General features: G+C 42.5%; 1 protein-coding gene across 2 annotated transcripts; it reads right to left on the reverse strand.

Moving 5' to 3' along the window:
- Positions 1-3,054: 3,054 nt before the first annotated feature.
- On the reverse strand, positions 3,055-17,795 carry CDCA7 (cell division cycle associated 7). Of its 2 annotated transcripts, XM_014468021.2 has the most exons (10): positions 17,681-17,795; positions 13,842-13,967; positions 13,187-13,423; positions 10,469-10,696; positions 10,087-10,164; positions 8,717-8,917; positions 6,885-7,022; positions 5,536-5,685; positions 4,960-5,096; positions 3,055-4,606 (listed from the first exon to the last, which is right to left on the reverse strand). In XM_014468021.2, exons 1-10 carry the CDS (start codon positions 17,699-17,701, stop codon positions 4,576-4,578), a joined length of 1,347 nt encoding a protein of 448 aa, XP_014323507.1. In that variant the 5' UTR covers positions 17,702-17,795; the 3' UTR covers positions 3,055-4,575. The 2 variants fall into 2 exon arrangements, with proteins under 2 accessions (XP_014323507.1, XP_014323512.1); XM_014468026.2 differs by lacking the exon at positions 13,187-13,423.
- Between the last annotated feature and the right edge of the window lie 3,896 nt (positions 17,796-21,691).

Genomic DNA, 21,691 nt, shown 5'->3' on the forward strand with positions numbered 1-21,691 from the left:
ACAAAGAAAAGCACCCTTGGGGGGGGGGGGGGGGTTGGGGCACCACCCCCTGTCACACACAGAGCAGGGCCCATCAGGAGGTTGGGACGCCACACCCTGTCACATACAGAGCCGCAGGGCGATCAGGGGGTTTGGGCGCTGCACCCTGTCATGCTGATCTGGTGCCAGGAGGCCTCACGGCTCCGCTGATCCGGTGCTGGGAGGCATATTACCCTTTTACTATATAGGATAGAGGCCTGGGGGCCGGCTGGTTTGCCCTGAAGGGTGTCCTGGATCAGGGTGGGGGTCCCCACTGGGGTGCCTGGCCAGCCTGGATGAGGGGATGATGGCTGTTTGCAGCTGGTCACACACCCTTCAGGGTGGGGGTCCCCACTGGGGTGCCTGGCCAGTCTGGGTGAGGGGCTGAGGGCTGCTTTCAGGCTGACTGAAGCTCCCAACCACTCCTTTTTTTCTTTTCTTTTTTTTTTCTTCTGGGCCAGCTTTAGCTCTGGCTCTAGCTCTGAGGCTTCCGCTGCTGGTTTGTTTGCCGTTCTATAATCGAAACAATGTATAACTTCAGATCTGAGATCCCAGCCGGCTATATTTGTTAGAATGTTTCAAACTGCCAGCTCAGAGTCCGGCAAGGCGGGGAACGTTGGTTCGCTTCCAGCTGCCTGGCTGCCGGCCGCCATCTTGGCTGACAGTTAATTTGCATAAGGATACGCTGATTAGCCAATGGGAAGGGTAGCGGTCGTACGCCAATTACCATTTTTCTCTTTTATTAGTGTAGATATATATACAAATACTGTATAGCCATTTGAAGTGTTTTGACATTCTTCATGCTAAAGAAGTTGTACATAAAACATAAATGCAACCTTATAAAACAAAATGCAGGGGAGATTGACGAAACTCAAATGTTAGTAACTTTTAACCTTAAATGTTTCCTTTATTTCTTGCTCTTTCCTTCAAACAAGTCTTGCATCATCTGGATATTATCTTGGAAAAGGCCCTCTACCTGGAACATGTCAATTTCTCTGCAATCAATCCATTCCTTACACATTCCCAAGCAAAGATCCCCAGCTGCCTACTGCCTCCCTAAGCTTTAGTCCATCCTCCATTGGCTCACAGCAACACTTTTGAGGTTCTTGCTCTCCTCTTAGCATTCTTCTTCCCCAATCTTGTAGTTAATCTGAGTCTTCTACCTACAGGAGTTTAATGCCCCCAGTTAAAAGGCTGAAGGGTTTCAAATATCTATGCTGTATGATCCAATACCCTGGTTCCCTACTACCCCACTCCCAGCTCCTCCTGACCACGCAGCCCTAGGCCCCCACCCAGCCTTGTCTGTCTCCCTGCTCAACACGGTTTCTGCAGAAGCCATTCAGCTAGGCTTCCACACCCAAGACACCTTTATTCTCACCAACAGAACCTGAGTAACCCCCTCCCCTGCTTTTCTGAGCCCTAAGGCAGGCAAGCTCAGGTTAGTTTTAAAAAATAAATGTAACAAAACCCTAACACACCAGTCTAGCTCTGCCACTATGTGACATCGGACAGTTTTGTCACCTTCTCTGGATTTACTTCCTCATTTCTGAGATATTACTCCATAAATGTGTGGTAAACATTAACATAACACTTGCTCACCTTTTATTTCCCTCAGAATTTGCTGTGACTCTCCTCTCAAAGTGGAATCCTCTCCAGCCTGGCTCCAAAGCACTCAACTCTTAACCGCAAATAACCCAATTTTCTACCTGACCTTGAGCCATCAGTCCCCTCACTCCTTAGTTTTAAAAATAAAACACAAATAAAGCCCTCCTGCAGCCCCCTCTCCTGCCTTTGCCCTCTTCATTAGGAAGTTACTTTAGTCCATTATAGTTTAGATTTCCTTCTCAACCCTAGTAATGGTGATAAAGGTAGGTACCATCTCAACCTTGGATAATCAGGTTGGAAAGACAAATATACAGGCAATTCTTGCTCATTTGGGGCAGGACTGTCATAACGCTACTTCTCTACATCTAATCATCAAAACTTTGAGTTCTCTCAACTCTAAGGATGGTATGTGGAGCTTCCAGTGGAGTGTGTGGAAGGAAGCATGGGGTCCTCACTACCAAGGCTGGGACTGAGCAACTCACCTAAGGTTTCCTTGTCAGATGGGAGTCATTACAAAATCCATGAGCCTAACCACTGTTAGGTATGAAATGCTTGGTAATGAGAAAATGCCAATTTTCCTCTCTTCATTCCTAATCAGGTTATAGGTTTGTGTCTGTTTCTCCACTACATTGTAAATCCTTTAAGAGTTAAGGCCTTGGGAGTCAACTGTTACTAGTCAATATTTCTAATGAAAACCACTATCAGTTCATAGTAGTAAAATATGGCAACACCACAAAGTTCCAAACCACCACCAATTCAAATAACTCTAAAAATGTAAGCTTCCTAATCGTATACCTAAAAATTTTAGATTATAATTTGGGTTCTTAAGATTCCAGTTTATGAAGATACCCATTTCCTTTGGATCTACATATGTTATAAAACTTCAACACAAATAGGCCATATTGCCTGTCACAGTTTTCACAACCCTCCAAAAACGTAAAAAAAAAAAAAAAAAAAAACCCATAGAAACATAGTTCCTGTGCCATATGAACATAAGGCTGCAGCAGGATCTGGCGCACGGGCTGCAGTTTGCCAACCCTGGTCTAAAGAATTGGGTTAAGAGCTTTCAGACCATGCCTTTTTTGTCTGGATCCTCAGTCCTGGAACAAGTTTCAAAGCACAGCATGCCTTTGAATAAATATTTGAATGGTTGATAAAAGCAAGCTAAGGATTGTGAAATCGCTGTTAGTACTTGTGTTGGCAAATGGTAAAGGAAACACTGCAAAACTTCGGGGGCACATATTATTTCTATCTGGCCATCTAGCTGTCTGTCTTGGTAGATTTTCTGATCCCAGCTATCAGACATTCAGAAACTTAATGCACAAGGGAGATTAGAAAAGGCAGATATAGTCTGATGTTTAAATAGGAGGGAAAAAATTAAAATTCAGTGCAGTAAGATTGAGCATTATAGACTTAAAAATGCAGACAAGCTAGAACGAAATGTTTTATTATCAAAATAAAAACTTTATATAAAAGCATTACAGATCAAAAGCTCTATTTACATTTATTGATTCAAGGTCCATGTATGCATCACTGAAAGGACACAGCAACAGGCTGCACTGGCAAAGGGAAATGGACAACACTCAGACCCACCTCTACCAAGTGATTAATGCAAAAAAAAAATGGGGGGGGGGGGGGCTCGACACATGAAATCTGCCCAGAAACTAAACTGGCGGAGATGTCAAGTCAACAAACTGGAAAGTCACCCATCTCCAAAAAGGCACTTCTCATTGCTCTAAAAGTGCTTGAAACCTGGACACTGAACACGAACCTCGTGCCTAGCTTTCATTGGTAAAAGCCTCTACCTTATGTCTGAAAACAAAAAATTTCTTCAAGAAAACAAAAATTGCAAATTGTTTGCTAATATTAGTATCAATTTTCCAAGCAAAATGATCAAGAATTTGAAATGCCTTACATTTATTAAATGAAATAAACTTGGCAAGCTACCATTATACTGAAGGTTATATCATGAATTCAAACCACCCTATTTCATACTAATCCCCTAGGACCGTGGTCGGCAAACTGCGGCTCGCGAGCCACCTGCGGCTTTTTGGCCCCTTGAGTGTAGCTCTTCCACAAAATACCAGGTGCGGGCGCACGGACAGTGCGATCGAAACTTCGTGGCCCATGCGCAGAAGTCGGTGTTCGGTCTGGGCGAGTCTATTTTGAAGAAGTACTGCTGATATTTGGCTCTGTTGACTAATGAGTTTGCCGACCACTGCCCTAGGATGTCTTTTCTATGACTGCGAATATAGCACTGTCCACAATTCTTTGGATTGTTCCAGTTTGAGCCCGATGTACCACCCAACCTCATGGTGGAAAAAATCAGCAACTAAATCCCAGTGGTGACTACTTGTATAATAAGCACCATAATGGAATATTCTCATTAGAGGCGTCCAAAGTAACATACCCCACTTTCCAACAATTACCTCATTCCTCTCCACATGGTTTTTTAAGACTTTTGGGCCTTGATTCTGTAAGAAATGTCAACTAGTGTGACCATCATGCCCATTGTTCTTGTGTCAACAAGTTAGAGGGCTCGTCTCAATAGATGTTATTAGTTAACACCACTACTGCGTTTCTAAGTGCTTGGTTTTATAGGTGGATTCCAGGGCTATTTCAACACCGATTAAATCAAACATGCTTTCATAAAACTGTCATTTTAAAAGAATTCAGAAACGAGAGGGTGAGAGAGACCCACTGTAAATAGAGGGGGTTGGTGTGGGGTGAGGGGCAGGAGAAAGCAAAGAAATGGCAAGAGGACAAAGCACAGCTGGAAACATGCCTCCGTGAGGCTGGGAAACACGGCCGATGGGAGTAACTTGATCTGAGTTTCCTATAAACAAACTGATCATCAGAATTCTTCACTCAGGATTCCGCCGCCTGACACCATGGAAAACTTTAACAAGGAAGACGGGCGCAGTAGAAGGCAGGTAGCGGACCTTCCAAATACTATGCCTGCATCTCAAACTCCTGCTTCAGGCTGAAAGAAGAAAAGGAAACATGTCAGGGCATTGTTTTCAAACTAAGCACTCTCTCCGGAAAGCCTAATTCACTCTTCTAGAAATGTTTTTATTGAGTTATAACATACATTAACATACACGCTTTAACATGTTGTGCACATCTTGAATTTACACACACACACAGATCCCCCCTGCCCAGGTGGCGTAAGATGTTTTAAACATTCCAAAAGACTCTGAATGTGCCCCTTTCCGGTCAATACCTGCACCCCCACCCCCTGAGGTAACCACTACTCTGACTTCTACCATCCTTTTATTAAGACATAAGTGAATATAAGATTTGGGTGGGGAAGAGAAAAAAAAACCCAATCATTACCTTTTCAAGTAAGCGTGCACATTCCCAAAGCCATGGTACTTGGCTAGGTACACCAGGACCCCAGTCGCACACCGCCCATCTCGCTGACGACAGAAACTGCAATTGCAGATTCCTCGACAAGGCGGGCAATGCCAGTTCTGAAGAATTGTGAAAAGGCACAATTAAATCAAACCTACTCCCTCTCTCCCCCTTACTTATCTACTCCTATTTAACCTCTAAGGTGGATATCATCAATCGCTTTTAAATCTTTTCATTTTTTTTTATTAAAAGAAAAAAATCTGAACATGGTTAATATCCACTAGTCATGCCTAATGTTCCCTTAGGGATTGCAGCACAGAAAGTCACTCGGCACTGACCAGGGGTGAACATGAACGGAGACTCAGATTCCCCTGAGCAGGCAGGTCCCGAGCTCTCGGGAAGGGGCTCACACCCACCCAGCACCAGCACTATGAATCCACCTGCCTCTCCCGAAATGAAAGCCCCACATCAGAAACCCTTTCTCCGATGCCATCTTTCTGGCCCCATCAGCTAGCGCCTGACCTTCAAAGCCCACAGGACCACCCTCCAGGCACCTACTGGATCCAGCAGGGCGTCCTTGACCTCTTCGCCGTAGCGGTTCCGAAGGCAGGGGCCGCAGAACTGGCCCCGAACGCCCCAGCACTCTGGGTTTCTGCAGTTTGTTTTGGTATCGATGGTTTTCTGGCGGCACTGATGACAAGTAGATCCCTACCAATAAAAAGCAAATTAAAACAACAACAACACTGCTTTCTGTAGAGAAAATCAGCTTATTTAAAGAATGTCCTCCCTGATAGGTGGTCTGACATTTTGAATCTTATTTCCTATCTTATATACACATGTATGTGCTAGGACAGTGGTCGGCAAACCGCGGCTCGAGAGCCACATGCAGCTCTTTGGCCCCTTGAGCGTGGCTCTTCCACAAAATACCATGTGCGGGCACGCATGTACAGTGCGATTGAAACTTCATGGCCCCTTGCGCAGAACTCAGAAAGGAGATAGACGAAACAAGTACACAAGACGAGTGTGGATGGGAGAGTTGGAAGGGGTCGACCTCAGCGAACGTACCTCAATCAGATTGAGGACGTTTTTAGCAAAGGCCAGCTTAGGAGTACCCTGATTAAGTTAATAACAATGTACCTACCTATATAGTTTAAGCTTAACACTTGGAGTGCAGGAAACGAGTTAAGTCGGCTCGCGTGAATTGCGCGTACTCCGCGGGAGCCGTCTTTAACTCGGTTCATATAGATTTGCGGTGGAGTGCGGGAAACGTGTAAACTCGGGCCGATTGTAACTGCGTATTACCAAATATTTGTTTGTAATCCACCCTTTTGGTGGATGGAACAAAACCAAAAGACAGAGCCATCTTATATTTTGGCGGGAAATTCACCCGCAGTTTAAGCTTAAAAAATTTGGCTCTCAAAAGAAATTTCAATCGTTGTACTGTTGATATTTGGCTCTGTTGACTAATGAGTTTGCTGACCACTGTGCTAGGACATGGAAAGTATCTCTAGCATGGTGATTTCATTCAGTTGGCGGATTCAATATTATCTACACTTCTTTCCTTCAAATAAAGGTCTTAACGTGCAAGAAAACTTGCCCAGAATTCTTTTTTATGTTTAGCACACCACCATCTCCCCAGCACCCATCTATGTAGACACACCTAATAGATACACAGGAAATATGTGCTGGATGAACCAATTTCTAAACTAACAAAAGATTTAATGCTACTGAAGACTGAGGAGGGCTAGATCCCAAGGATGCTCCAAAACTCTCTTTTCTCATATGAAAGACTCCGGCACACATCCCATATGCTCGGACATTTAGAACGTCAGCAAAACTCTAAGGAGAGAGGCTATCCTTCCTTTCACAGACGTTTACATTTTCATTCAGAAAGTGGAGGCTTTTACCAAGGAACGGCTGTATATCTTCTCTCGAGAATTGTTGCAAATGTTCTCCAACTCCTCCTCCGTAATCTCTTCCACTGGGCGGATGACATGCGGAAGGGTCATGGATCCGGGACGACGCCCTCGCGGCATGTCATCATCCTGCATAACAGCAAGCACGGGAACAGTGTTCTGACCGGCTCTCCCCAGGCCCGAGGCTCAGGTACCTGATTTACCATTTTTTCACAGAGAATTCAACTTGGGAAATCTTTCTTAAGGCTTATGGAGAGGAGACAAGTCCTCAGTTTACAGGACACCATCATGGAAATGATTCCTAAAACTAAGAAAAGCCGACGAAGAAGAAAACTTTGACTCCTTCACCCGCTAACAAAAATCATCAAATATTCCAGACATTCACAACTTGCAGTCATAAGAGGACCCATTTATAGGAGAGAAAACTTAAAAATGTAGTCAGTGTGGTAAAACCTTTAGACAGACAGAGTTCAAATCTTACTCAACATAAGAAAATCCACACTAGAGAGAAACCTTACAAAGGTAGTGTTATGTGTCAAAGCTTTTACCCCATTTGCAAGTCTTACTGAGCATCAGAAAATAATGAACAGAAACATTATAAACCTAATTTATGTAGCAATGCTTTTATTCAAAGCTCAAGCTTTGGGGATCATCAAAGGATTCAAGTAGAAAGAAATCTTACACATATGACTGAGATAAAACTTATGTTAAGTGTTCAAGCCTTACTCAACGTCAGAGACTCCACTGTGGAGAGAAATCATATAAAACTCATATATGTGGAAAAGCCTGTAACCAGGGCTCACACCTCACTTGATACCAGAATATACAAGTGTGGGTGGGAGTACATGAAACACAGAATTTATTCTTGTATTTTTCCATACAAACAACTGTAAACCTACTTTTGCCAACCACTGTACATTTTTGAGAGAAACCAAACAAATATATGGCAAGGCTTATCCAAAGTTTAAGCCTTGCAGAACATAACAAAATTCTTACTAGGGAGAAACTTTACGAAGGTACTGAGTGTAACCAGCTTTATGAAAAATGCACAACTTTGTGGTCATGACAGAATTCATATGAGATGGAAACCATACAAATGTCTCAAGACCTTTAGCAATGGCCTGGATACACCAAAGAATTCCTACAGGACACAGACATTACAAATGTAATGAAGATGTAAGTTTAATCAGTTCTTTCAATGAACACACAAAAAAAATCATACTAGGGGGCACCAAGTCTATTACTTTTGAAGGTTAACCAATGTCAGATGTTAAATTCCAAGAGAATGAAAAGTTAAAATTGCCCTGGCCAGTGTGAGTCAATGGCTAGAGCATCACCTGCACACCAAAGGGTCTTGGATTTAATTCCTGGTCAAGGGCAGGTACCTGCATTGCAGGTTTGCTCCCTGGGCACGTGTGAGAGGCAACCAATCAGTGTGTCTCTCTCACATCAATGTTTCTCTCTCTCTCCCCCTCCTCCTCCCTCCTTTTCCACCCTCTGAAAAGCAATGAAAAAAATATCCTCAGGTGAGGATTAACAACAACAAAAAAGTTAAAATTATTTAAAACTCATGAGAATGCTGTATGTCAATGGAGCAAGAAAATCTGTGGAAAGGTCTAATTATTTTCAGTTTATAAAATGTTATTTGAAGTTTCTTGAAAAGGCTGCACTATTATTGATAACTTAAAAAAAAATCACCAAATAACTTGGTATGACATTAACAATTCTGAGTGGTTTGAGAAGAACATTTAATGTGAATCATTTGGTGTTGGGCCTACAGAAGATGAAAAACAGAAGAGCAAGCACAAATGTGGAGAACTCACGTTCATGTAGCCGTCCATGGTCTTCCTCTTTCTCACCAACATGTACTTATCCTCCTCCTCTGCCTCCTCCTCCTCCGTGGGTAGAGCGCCACGGGACCCAAGGATCCGGGACCTTGACCTGGTAAGAGGACGTGCTCTCCGATCGGGGTTTCTTCTGGACGTAACACCTGGGAATGTGCGCCTCCGGGGTGTCTTTGGTTGCTAAACAAAACACACGACAGAACCCATTTATTCCAGAATGAAGGGAAGTGGCACCTTCTCCTATGCATGTGTTTAAGTAAAGGGAGAGCTCCACTTGCTGATTTTCTGTCCTTTCTATAATGCATGGGAAATGAGCCCAAAAAACAGCCGTTATAATTTTGCTTTTGTAACACCAAGTCCAGTTTCTCTACAACTGAGAATTTATTTATTCATCTACATAATAACAATGTAAGAGTAAATCTCATTTTCCAAAACAACCTTTCCTACATCTCTTTTTTAATATATATATACATATACATATATTGATTTTAGAGAGGAAGAAGAGGGAGAGAGAGAGATGGAAACATCAATGATGAGAGAGAAAGAATCATTGATTGGCTGTCTCCTGCACACCCAACGCAGGGGATGGAGCCCGAAACCCAGGCATGTGCCCCGACTGGGAATCGAACTGTGACCTCCTGGTTCATAGGTTGACACTCAACCACTGAGCCACACTAGCCAGGCTCTACGACATCTCTTAAGCCCTGACACACTCACTGTTTCTACAGTACACAAAAGAGAATGTATGTGTGGTTTTCCTTCTTCCATTCCTTGCTAGATTCTTCCTTTTCTCCTCAAGGAGGGGTAGGGAAGGAAAGTCTTTTCTTTTGTACCACAGCAGACAACCCCAAATTCCCCCGAGTTACACCAGCTTAGTTCTCAGAATACACTCACATATATTAGGCCATGACTTGGTTAAGAAATCATTTTTTTTTCCTTCTCATATTTTAAATACATCGATTACTATGCATCTACCATGAAAGAGAAATGTGCAAATGCTGGGAATACAGGAAAAATATTTTCCTATCTTTATTCTGTGCCCTTGAGGGGTTTAGTCTAGTTAGAAAAAAGAGAAATAACCAATCAAAAGGGGTTTGAGCACTGCACAAGCTTGGCATAGGGAGGCCATACCCTCCCCAGAAAGAAGAGTCCCAGATGTGTTAGGCTTCCTCTATTTCCTCTTTGTCTACAAAATCCCTCTTACACACATCCCCACACAGATCTATGAGAAGGTTTCCTCTTTGTCTAGAAGATCACACAAAATAAGGAGACTGGATTTTCAAATATCCTAACAAATCTACCTCAGACCTGCCCAAAATGCTACTGAACAAACAAGGAGTTGCACTTACTGGTCGGCGGCCTGGGAGGGAATGCCGTCCAGGGAATGAGCCAGGGAAACTTTCTAATTCCGCCATTAGCTTTGCAAGCTAAAAAGGAAGGAGACGAAGCAGAAATTATTGGTTTAGCATAACTGCTGAAAATGAGCAACTTATGGAAATTACTGTCGAATATCTCAGAGTTTCTGATTTCTCCTACACATTTACCAAGACTAATAGATTTTTTTACAAAAGGAAAGTGAGCTTAGGGAAAGAAACACATTTGAAAGCACACACTGTAAAAATAATGACTTCATAGCTACACGGAAAACAGTTCTTGACACAGATAAGCAACAAGTGGCGTAGAGAAAAGCTGGAAGAGTTCATTCTAACACATTCCAAGTGAGATACCTACCATTGCTTTGTTTTGCTTTATATTTAAAGCCCTTTTCTCCAGAAAATTCATGCCATTTTCATCTTCTGAATCAGAGTTGGAATCAGCCACAGATTTCTCGGGGGGTGCAGGAGCTGCTGCTCTTTTGCTGGCTGCGCCCCTGGTATTTCGAGCTGGAAACTTCATGGCCACCCGGAGAGGCCCGGACCGTCTGCTCTGACTGCGGGTCCTGCAGCCTGCACGGTCTGACTGTAATCGTTGGTTAATCAGAACAATTGAGTTATCAGTGACTTGTTTGCTGAACAGGCTACATTGCCTCTGAACAAAAGATGCTTGCATCAAATACATTTTAACCGGCCACTTTAATTGTCAGTTTTAATTGGCAGCTCTGGGTAACAAAACCGGGAATTATAAATACATACAACAATCTGAGTGTAGTGTAACTCCGGTAGCCTATCTGGGACACATTGTGATAAAGCCGTTTTCACAGCCCCTAGGCCAGTGGTTCTGGGCTTTTTGTTTTATTTTTTTAAATGTGAAAATCCCAACTCTCTTTTTAATTTAAAAATAGATCTTTATGTATTTCAAAAGAATTCCTACAGGAACAAATATGTGCTCTCCCATAAATATGATTTCAATGCGAATGGCAATATTAAACTCTACTGACGATGTCTCAAGGCTTCAATCTACTTTTTAAAAAATTGTGGTAAAAAATATTTAACATAAAATTTACCATTTAACCATTTTTAAGTGTACAGTTCACTGTTATCAAATACATTCAGATTGGTGTGCAACCATCACCACCATCATCTCCAGAACCTCCAACTGAAACTGTGCCCTTTAAACAACTCCCCGCAGTCCCTGGCAACCACCAGTCTGCTTCCTGTCTCTATGAATTGACTACCCTAGATACCTCTCTGATCTACTTATCATAAGGCTAAAATGAGAAAATTCTTATTTTAAAGTAATGTAGGCTTCCATCATTAAATATGTGTTAAGATCGGCCACTGGGGAAATGCAAATCAGGATCACAAAATACCCCTTCGTACCCACATACACTGCTGGCTGGAATGTAAGATGGTGCAGCCACTTTGGAGAGCAGTCTGTCAGATCCTCAAAAGGTTAAACAGCTACTCTATAACCCAGCAGTTACACTCCTCGGTAGATACTCAAAAGTGTATGTCCACACAAAAGCTTGTACATCAGTGCTCATAGCAGTTTGTACCATAATAGCCAAAAGGTACAAACAGCCCAAACATCTATCAACTGATGAATGGATAAAGTGTGGTATATTCACACAATGGAATGTGATTCAGCAATAAAAAGGTGCTAAGTATTGGCTTATGTCACAACGTGGAAGAACCTAAGTGAAACAAGCCAGTCACAAAGGACCACATTGTATGGTACCATTTCTATGAAAAGTCCAGAAGAGGCAAACCTATAATGATAAAAAACAGACTGGTGGTTGCCAGTGACTGAGTGTGTTGGGAAAGGATACAAAGTGACCGTTGATGGGTACTGGGTTTCTTTTGGAGTAATAAAAATACTATCCCAAAATAGATTGTTGTGATGGTTGAGAAAAAAACAAAAAATATCCCCCATAAAGTCCCAGAAAGTGAAGACCCACTTTCAAAATTCAAAACTTTCTAAAATCCCCACACCTTTTACTACTCTTCATGTACTTTTCGGGTGCACAAATTGAGACTATAAAATGACAAAAAAACTTTCATGAGTTCTGAAGACTTTTAATTGATTGGCATTTTATCGATTACAACACTCAGCACCTACAAAGAATTGAAACAATACCCAGAAGTGATCTGGGCTGCAGACTATGTTTGGGTCACATCCAGATTTTCAGAGCCGCCCTGGCGATATCGCCAACATGCGCGGATTTGGACCAGTATTGCTCATTACAGGAAATACTGCACTACCGTGAGGCTATGAGAGCCGTAAAGACATTCCCTGGTCAGGCACTCTCACTCCTGTCGGCGTCACTCAAGTGTGGTTCCAGGCAGTCAGACCACAATGAGCTGCAGGGCATGCACCTGACTGCAAATCAACACACGGCTTCCTTTGTCAAGAAAGTCTTGCTACCAAGAAACCATCTGCAGAACTGAACAGTATGTTCAGGGAGAGTGGGACCCAGGTGGTGCAGCAGCAGCAGCAGCAGCAGCAGCAGCGGCGGCAGCGGCAGCAGCCTGAGCAGGAGGAGAGGTTAAAAAGGTAAGGCAGCGTGTGCAGGAAAAGGAGCGAAAGTGGAAGCAGGAAGGGCCCTAATTGTCATTATCTGCACTCGGGCCCCAGCGCATGCGTTACCATCACTGGTTTTCCAAATGCATGGATCTCCTATGGGAACAATGACCCAAGGCCTGGTCTATGCCAGGCACTGGACTGGGCACTGGAACCTAACTGTGAATGGAACTAATCTTGAGGACACACGTGTGCTTCCTCTGATTAGGCTGGATTTCTGTGGCCATGGAAATCTGGAGGTTGGCCAAGTTTACCTTAGCAGTTTCCAAGATTTTCCGAGCCTACAAAACGTTCAGGCTTTACACATAGGACTACTTCAGTAAACTGCTTTAAGATCTAACTACTCTCAAATTTTAAAACGGTCAACAGAATCTCTGACATGACTCAAATGAAAATTATAAGGAAAAAAAAAAAAGCTCTTTAAAAGCAAGTACATCACGCCTCAAAATGTACCTTACTTCTTGATATTGGTGAAATTCTCCAACTCACCATTCCATCTTGCATCTCACTCTCTGAGAAACCGCAAAATGATTCATCGTCAGAGTCGGCGTGAAAAATACTGGCCAGTTTGTTAGTGACATCTGGCCTTGTTTTCTGTAAAAATCCACAATGGTCTAACACATCTTGCACCTCACTTTCTGAGAAGCCGCAGAAAGATTCATTATCAGAGTCCTCATAAAAAACATTTGCCAGTTCTTCACTGATATCTGACCTGAATTTAGGTTTCTGTAAAATAAATAAATAAATGTGGTTGTGCATCTTCCCCCCTCTTTCAAGAACCAATTTCCCATAAACCGTGCAGAGAGCAAATCACATTCACAAGTGCACTACAAGAGAATAGCTTTTGTTACAAAGAAAAACGGTTCAGAGGTTTACAAATGATTTCTGAGTTGTTATGGCAAATCATCAAGCATGTTAGGTTAGGCGACATTTCAAAAGGATAGAATAAGTAGCTAATCTACCTCCAACAATTACTACCTAGAACCACAGCAAAAAGTGAAATGAAATTACAGTGCATACTGTATTTTCATAACCGCTGTATAGAAATGTAGGCAAAAAGCAAGCCGTTTTAATCACGCACAAAGCACTTGGGGCCTTTTGAGCACTGCAGACTCAATTCTGTTTATTCTCAGGCAGCACTTACTGTGTTTGCAAAATTATCAGAAGCAAAGCTGTCACAACTGTCATCAGAGGATGACGAGGTTTCCATGGAAATCAACTTCACATAGCTGAATTTCTTGAAGTTCGTCTTTCCCCTGTGATCCTTTTGCTGCAAATGGAAATGGCAGTACCATTAAGTGGGATGCTCACTACAGCAGCTAACTAAAACATCATTTTTTAGTTTAGTAGCTTCAAACAGCACAGACATATCCATTTTTTAAACCCTGTATAGGAAAAGGGTAGAATTAGCAAATGCTACAGAAAATTTTTCAAAACTAACTAAAATCCTAAAAAGGGATCCCCTCTGAAGGAAAACTGTAATGATATTTATCAACTTAAATAAATATCTGTAGAGCTACCTCTCTACCCACCTGAAGAGCCCCCAAGCTCTTAGCATTATTCTGAGCTCCCAATGAGTTTAATGCCAAACTCCCAGAATCCGCCCTTTAAAAAAAAGTAAACTGTATTTCAAAAGTGCAAAATGGTGGAGTGATTTCTCTCCCTCAGTTAAAATCAAGCTAATCAGGTCTTCTGCTGCAAGCCGTGGGCTATGCACTATGATACTAAGTCCCCAAACTACAAAACTGGACAGCACTTCTACTTCAAGATGGCAGACTTTCAAACAGGCCTTGTTCCGATCAGGGGGGGTAAAGTGATTTCAGCACAAGTCCTTACAAATAGAATATATCAACACAGTGAGCAAATGTTCAAGGAGCCAAGTTAAAGGTCAAATAGAACTCCAAACCAGGGAGTGTGCCAATTCCACCCCAGCGCTCTACTAGCCTAGCCTGACTTTCAAGCTCTTAACACAGTCCCCTTGCTATACAAGTCTTAAGTTTTAAGAAGTCCTTTCATAAGGCTCAAATTACTTGTAGATATAAAAATGCTTCTTTCATTCATACCAGTTGTACTGGTTAATAAGGCGGATTTTTTTCAATAGATGAGTTACACATATATATGTGATTTGATATGTATGCTATTTTGTTGTATTGACAACAAGCTTCAAAACTTCATGTCAAATTTTCTGAAGGTATTAACATCATAGATATTTTTACGCTTAAAAATGCCAAATTTTGTGCCCCCCAAAAAAGAGCATTTGCGGGAAGTTTTAATTCATTATTTTATTTTAAAGAAAAGTGCTGCTGAAAGTTATCGTATACTTCGAGATACTTGTGAACGCTGGTTTAAACGCTTTAAAAGTGATGATTTTGATGTGAAAGACAAAGAATGTCCAGGTCAACCGAAAAAGTTTGAAGACCAACAATTACAAGTATTGGATGAAGATGCGTGTCAAACTCAAAAACAACTTGCAGAAAGATTAAACATTGCTCAGCAAACAATTTCCGATCATTTACAAGCAATGGGAAAGATTTTAAAGGAAGGAAAACGGGTGCCACATCAACTGAACGAAAGACAAATGGAAAACCGAAAAGTCATCAATAAAATGTTGCTTCAACAGCACGAAAGAAAGTCTTTTTTGCATCGAATTGTGACTGGCGATGAAAAGTGGATTTATTTTGAGAATCCCAAATGCACAAAATCATGGGTTGATCCAGGTCAACCATCAACATTGACTGTAAGGCCAAATCGCTTTGGAAAGAAGACAATGCTATGCCTTTGGTGGGATCAGGAAGGTGTATTATGAGCTTCTAAAACCAGGTGAAACCATTAATACTGATCGCTACCGACCACAAATAATCAATTTGAACCACAAACAGAATGGGCCAGAAGACACGGCAGAGTGATTTTGCTTCATGATGATGCACCATCACACACTTCAAAACCAGTTAAATACATGTTAAAAGATCTTGCCTGGGAAGTATTAACCCACCCGCTGTATTCACCAGACCTTGCTCCTTCAGATTACCACTTGTTCCGATCGATGGCACATGCACTTTCTGAGAAGCACTTCAAAACATATGAAGTGGAAAACTGGGTCTCTGAATTGGTTTGCCTCAAAACAGGAAAAGTTCTACTGGGACGGTATCCACAAATTACTGGAAAGATGGGGGGAATAGCTAGCGATGGACATTACTTTGAATAAAGCACTTTTGATGTTTCTCTTGAAATTATCGTGTTTTCTTTGGATTACAAAATCTGCATTATTAACCAGTTGACAGTTAATCCGAATTATTAACCGGTTGACAGTTCATCTGAATTATTAATGGGTTAGACAGTTAATCGCATAATTAACCATAATCAAAGAAAAATCGATAATTTCAAGAGAAAGTCTCTTGCAAATAAAATTATTTTCATGATGATGGTACCCAACCATCCTATGCTCCTAAGTAGACTCCATTCAGCCATCTTAGGAAGTTTTTGTCCTTTGTCCTTTTAGAAAGACAATAAAATATGATAAAAGGTAGAGCTACTACATATTAAAAGGATCTCTGAACCCCATTTTTCAGACGAGGACATTCAAGGCTCCGGGAAGATGAAATTTATTGTCCAAGATCATAGGGCTGGAAGGAGAACTCAGCCTACAATCTCCTAAAACAGCAGTATTCCTGCATTACTGCAGGAATTATCATCATTTACTCATCAACCTCTGCAAGCAGAGGCTCAAGACAGATTCGAGGAAGGCATTCCATTGGAAGCAGTCAGGGAAATATATGCTGGGCTTTTAACAAGTCAGCACATGCCAAAAGTTGTTACTGGGCAAATGTTTGCAGGGAACGACGTAGAAGAAACAAGCAAATACTTATGATTGAGATCAACTTTTTTGGCAGACAGGGAATAGACTAATAGCACTTAGTAGGTGTTTTCGGTGCCAGGCACTAAGTATGCTTTCACATTATAATTCATTCTTTGCAACAAAGGTGTATCATTATTCCCACTTAACAAATGGGGAAACTGAGCTTCAGAGAGGTGAAATGGATTATTCAAGTCGAGCGATTGCTTAAATTTGAATCCAGGCATGTCAGATTCCAAGCTCAGCTACATACGGCTTTCTTCACCCTGAAAACCAAAGCCTAGTTCCTAGGATGTCTCTGAAACCACGTGCCCAACCCGCTCTCCCCACCCCCCAGCCTCCCCACTTGTGAACCTAACTCTGATATTTATTTTAAGCATGTCACATTCTTCCTTTTCACCCTACCCCCACCTTCTACCCTCCCCTGGGGCAGACCCCACGTTCCGGTTTCCGTTAAGAGCAAAGAGTAACGTTCCACTGGGCCAACATCCTGCAGCTTGAGAGTAAGGCCCCTGGGGGCTGGGGAAAGGAATGGGAAAAAAACGAAAGGCTGCAAATAGTTTGGAACTCCAAGTCTTTCAATTGTACCTAATCACCGCCTGGGACTAGAAACACCCCCGCCCGTGTGCGCCACCAAAGTGTGTGCAAGACCTTTAAACTTCAAGTCCACCGACCCTGAGCGGTTAGAAGTGGCACAAGCGGGCGGGGAGCTGGAAAGGGCCGGGGCGCTGCAGGGCATGCAGAGTAAAGTCACAGGGAGCGCATCCCACCGGCCAGGATCGGGCCCGCGGGCACAGTGGGGGCCCCGCGGACACTATGGGGAGACTGGCCAACCCCGTGCGCTGTCCGGCACGTGCACCTCGACCCCACGTGGCCTTGGATTCCCCACCGCTGCCAATCATCCTGCAAATCTCTCAAATCTCTAAACCGCCGCGCACCACTTGCGCACGCCCGGCGGAGACTGTCCCAGACCCCGAATCACCCCAAACTGCACAAAACCTGGGGCTTTTCTAAAGGGGCGCCGCCCAGGACGGCCACCCGCTGATGAGTAGCACTCAGTCCTTGGAGTTGGAGGGGGTCGGCCCGCACCCACCGTGCCCGCCCCGCAGGTTTGCCCACCAAGCCCTCACCAGCACGCGGCGAGCATCCATGGTGGTAGCCGGGGCCCAGGCCGGCGTTTGGAGAAGAGAGAGCCGAGTAGCCGAGCGCGCCGCGGTCCCAGCGAGCAGCCGCCGCAGGCGGGCGGGGCGCACAGACCCGGGCCCCGAAGGGCGGGGCTCGGACCGGCTTTCCCGCGGCGGAGCGCAGGTCCTGCAAGCTGTGGTATCGGCCCGCCCGAGCGCCCGACCCGCTCAGCCCAGAAATAAAAGAGGCTCGCTAAATATTCTGAACTCAAGTGAATTCCTTGGGGTCCCCTAAAATCCGCCTTGAAAAAGTGGTGTTTTTAGGGCTCCAGGACTTCTCTCTTTATGTTGCTGCACGGTCCTGAGCGAACGGCGCGAAAGTGGTTTGTATTGCTGGGGGGGTTAGCAGGACGATTTGCATGAATTCCGGGCTGGGAGAAGAAATGAAGATGAGGGCTATGGGGAACCCGCGAGGGTCCTGAGGGTCTCTGCCCTGAGCACTTCCATTGCGGCCTGCAGTTTGCATTATTACAAATCAAAGAATCAAGCACGAACTCCACTCCTTGTTTGCACTTCTTATCTGGTAGCCACGCCATTATCTATTCTAAAGCAACAAAATGTGTTAAATCCGGATCTTTCTTACAAGCAGAGGAAACCGAGTTATCTTACCTAAGAGTTGAAGTTTCTAAATTAGAAAAAAAGGCATTGCTAAGACTTCTCTATTAGAGTGGATAGAAGCTAAGCCCGGTACTAACATGGTTTGGAGATGTTTTCACTCGTCACCTAATTAGAATCAGCAAAATCAGAATGAACGTGAGCTATTTTTCATTGCTCTTTTACTCAAATCTGGCACTACGACGAAATGAAGAGACAAATTTTGTAAAGAGCCGAGGGGGCGGGGGGCGGGATTGCTTTTAGAAGAAAAAGCAAAATAATCTGGGTTGTTTTAAAAGACCCTAATTATAATCTTACATTTAAAACAAGTGCTTGAAATAAACACTCCATTTTCCCCCTTCAAAACTTTTTCTCTCTGGAATAATTCCTTTGTAGTAAGAGAGCATGCGTGAACACATTCCGTTTCTCTTCCAATGCAATTAATGCAAACATTTGTGAGCAAGTAAGAATGCACGAGAACAATGGATTGGAAGAATCGGAAGGAACTTGGCCGCCAGGTCTTCCCACCTTTCTAAAAACGCCTACCCAGGGCCGCAGTGCCACAGTGCAGGGGACAAAGAGCTCACTGTCTCAAGGTAGGCGCCTGGAGAGGCTGCTGGTCTGCCTGGTGAAATTCCTGTGGTAGCAGGGGCCCTCAGTAAATATTTGTTGAGCAAATAAACAACTATATGAGTGGTGAATGAACTAAAATTGTTAGTGCTGTGTCCTTGGCCATGCAATCGTGGGCCATTAAAATTAAATATATGAGAATTTGAAATTGTGAAATGCATAAGGTAGAAGATTAAGTCCCTTTGCCTATGAAAGGTTCTGAAAGGAAAATTCTTAGCCCTCCGGAGGCACTAGAAAATAATTTTGGTTTACATACATTTTAAAGGATCAGATCTCTGACAGTCTTTTTAGTAATCAGGCAAATGCAAATTAAAACAAGGAGACAGTTTCACTCAGACTGGAAAAAATTTAAAAGCCTGATAAGACCAGGTGTTGGCTAAAGAGATGAGGAAATTCCTGCAATGATGTTAGTAGAGAGCAATTCAAGAGTGATTAGTAAAACCCAACAAAACCAGTTGCAGATATATACCCTAAAACAAAGTTTTTCACACTGCAGGTTCAACTTAGTTGTTGCACCTAGCATATTTTCTTCTATCTTTGTTTTTGAAATAAAATAAAATATAAGCCCTGGTCAGTGTGCTAAGTGGTTAGAACGTTGGCCTGCAGACTGAAGGATCTCGGGTTCGATTCCAGCAGTGACCAGAAACCCAGTATGCTGGACCATCGAGAGCAAGGGAAAGAGAGGGAGAGGGGCCAGATGACGTGAGGTCTTCCTGGCCATGGGAAGAGTTTTAGATTTTATCCCAGGTAGGATGGGGAGGATTTTGTTGAAGGAAAGATCCAATCTGACCCCATGAGCTGTGTGAACTATATATAAACGGGAGGGGAGCAAAAGTGGAAGCCAGAGAGACTTAGGAGTCCCTGGAGGAGAAAGTGACGGCTTGGACTGGGGTTCTTGTGGAATAAGTTAAAGTGGTCAGTTCAAGATATATTATTCTGAAGGTAGAGATAATCAGAGGGAGGGAAGGATGGTTCATTCATAGTAACATTGTATATCAGTAAAATATTGCAAACGAACTAAATGCCCCTCAGAAGGGAAATGATACATGAACAGTGGTATATTCATGCAATGGGATTTGAACACTAATTCAAATGGATGGCATAGCTTACTTGCATCAGTGTAGATAAATCTCGTTTTTCCAAGTTCTTGGTTTATTAAGCCTCATGAAAAAGCCTCACAATCACCACAGATAAAGTCACTGAAGAACTTTTACTTCTTTTTGCCAGCCCAACCTTGGCCTTTGCAGTCCCCTGACTTTCTTCATTCTGTTCTCGTGTTCCTTTCACTGTTTTCTTGAGGTTGTCTTCTTCTCATACAGGCCATGTCGTGCAAATTTGTTTGGGTTTATTTTTGTTTGTGTAATCCAAGGAATCCTAAACCATGCCAAAGCCAATCATCTTACCACCACCAAAATGGGTTCTGAATCCAAATACCAAGATGACATCTTGTACATTTTGACTAGTTTTTCCCAAATTTCTGTCTTCGGTACTGTTGCCTTCCCAGGGTGAGGGACGTCAATGACCACCTATTTCTGCTAAAGTCCTGTGTTGGTCATGAACTTCCTTGTCTGGATAGTTACTGTGTCGTCATGATGGTAGCCCATTTTGAAGCTGCCAGGGAGGAAAAGAGTGTGTAGATAAATCTTAACAAGGTTGAATGAAAGAGCAAATTGCAAACGTTTCTGTAAGGTATTTCCCTTATGCAAATTTTAAAAGCACAAAACCTACATAAGTTGTGAAATTATAAAAATATGGGCAAGCACAGTAGAGTAGAGGTAAGCTCTGAGGAAGGAAAGATGGAGGAAAGAGGGGAGGGTAAGGTTTTAAACTCTATTATTAATGCTTTTTTAAACAAATAAATGGTATGAAGCAATATGGCAAATTGTTAAGTGTAAGTGGTGGGGTACATGAGTGTTTTTTATATTTTTACTCTCCATGTTTTGTTTTTTTGTATCTGTAGCATAGTAAAACATAGCTGTTATATTAAAACCTTTTTAAATTTTGTCCTGTCATTCAAGATATATACAGGGTGTCCTTAAAAATATATATATACACAGTTTAACAGCTGATTCTATTACATGTTGAAAATGAAGTGTATTTTAATAAACACTGCCTTGATAATTATTCAAAGTGTATATACATTTTTGGGAAATCCTGTATATTTGTAGTGTTTAAATATATAGTTTCTTTATAGGATTCTATAAATGGGAATTCAAGTTTGCCTTGCCATTTTAGGTACCTCATAAAGGTTTTATGTCTCTGTGTTAATCATAGGCTGGTAAGTTTGTTCATTTTTAAGGAAAGACACAAAATGAATGGAAATGCAATGTGCAGAGAGAGATGGGGGCCCAGGACACAGCAGCAGCTCATAAGGAATGACATTTCATAAGCACATACCTGACATACAGGCAGCATTTGATTTGAGGGCTGTAAATACAACAGTACTCGGTAAATACTTACCAATTAGGATGATTGAGATGGAATTTTAAATCTGTAAAACATTTTAAAATACTAGTCTCCTGTTCAGGAGCTTTGAATTCCTCGGACTGTTATGAACGTCAAGGATTATTGTGTCTTGTCCTGTAGCTTTTATTCACCTTGCACAAAGAATTCTCTTTCCTCTTATTAAATTTGAAGCTTGACCCTGAGGTTCTGAGCACTCAGCACTGGTTTAAAGAGGGAAGCTGAAGTCAAACTTGAACTCAAGATGATTGCTTTTAGCATAAAGAATGA

This window comes from Myotis lucifugus, unplaced genomic scaffold (assembly GCF_000147115.1).
Source record: "Myotis lucifugus unplaced genomic scaffold, Myoluc2.0 scaffold_5, whole genome shotgun sequence".
Classification (NCBI taxonomy): domain Eukaryota; kingdom Metazoa; phylum Chordata; class Mammalia; order Chiroptera; family Vespertilionidae; genus Myotis; species Myotis lucifugus.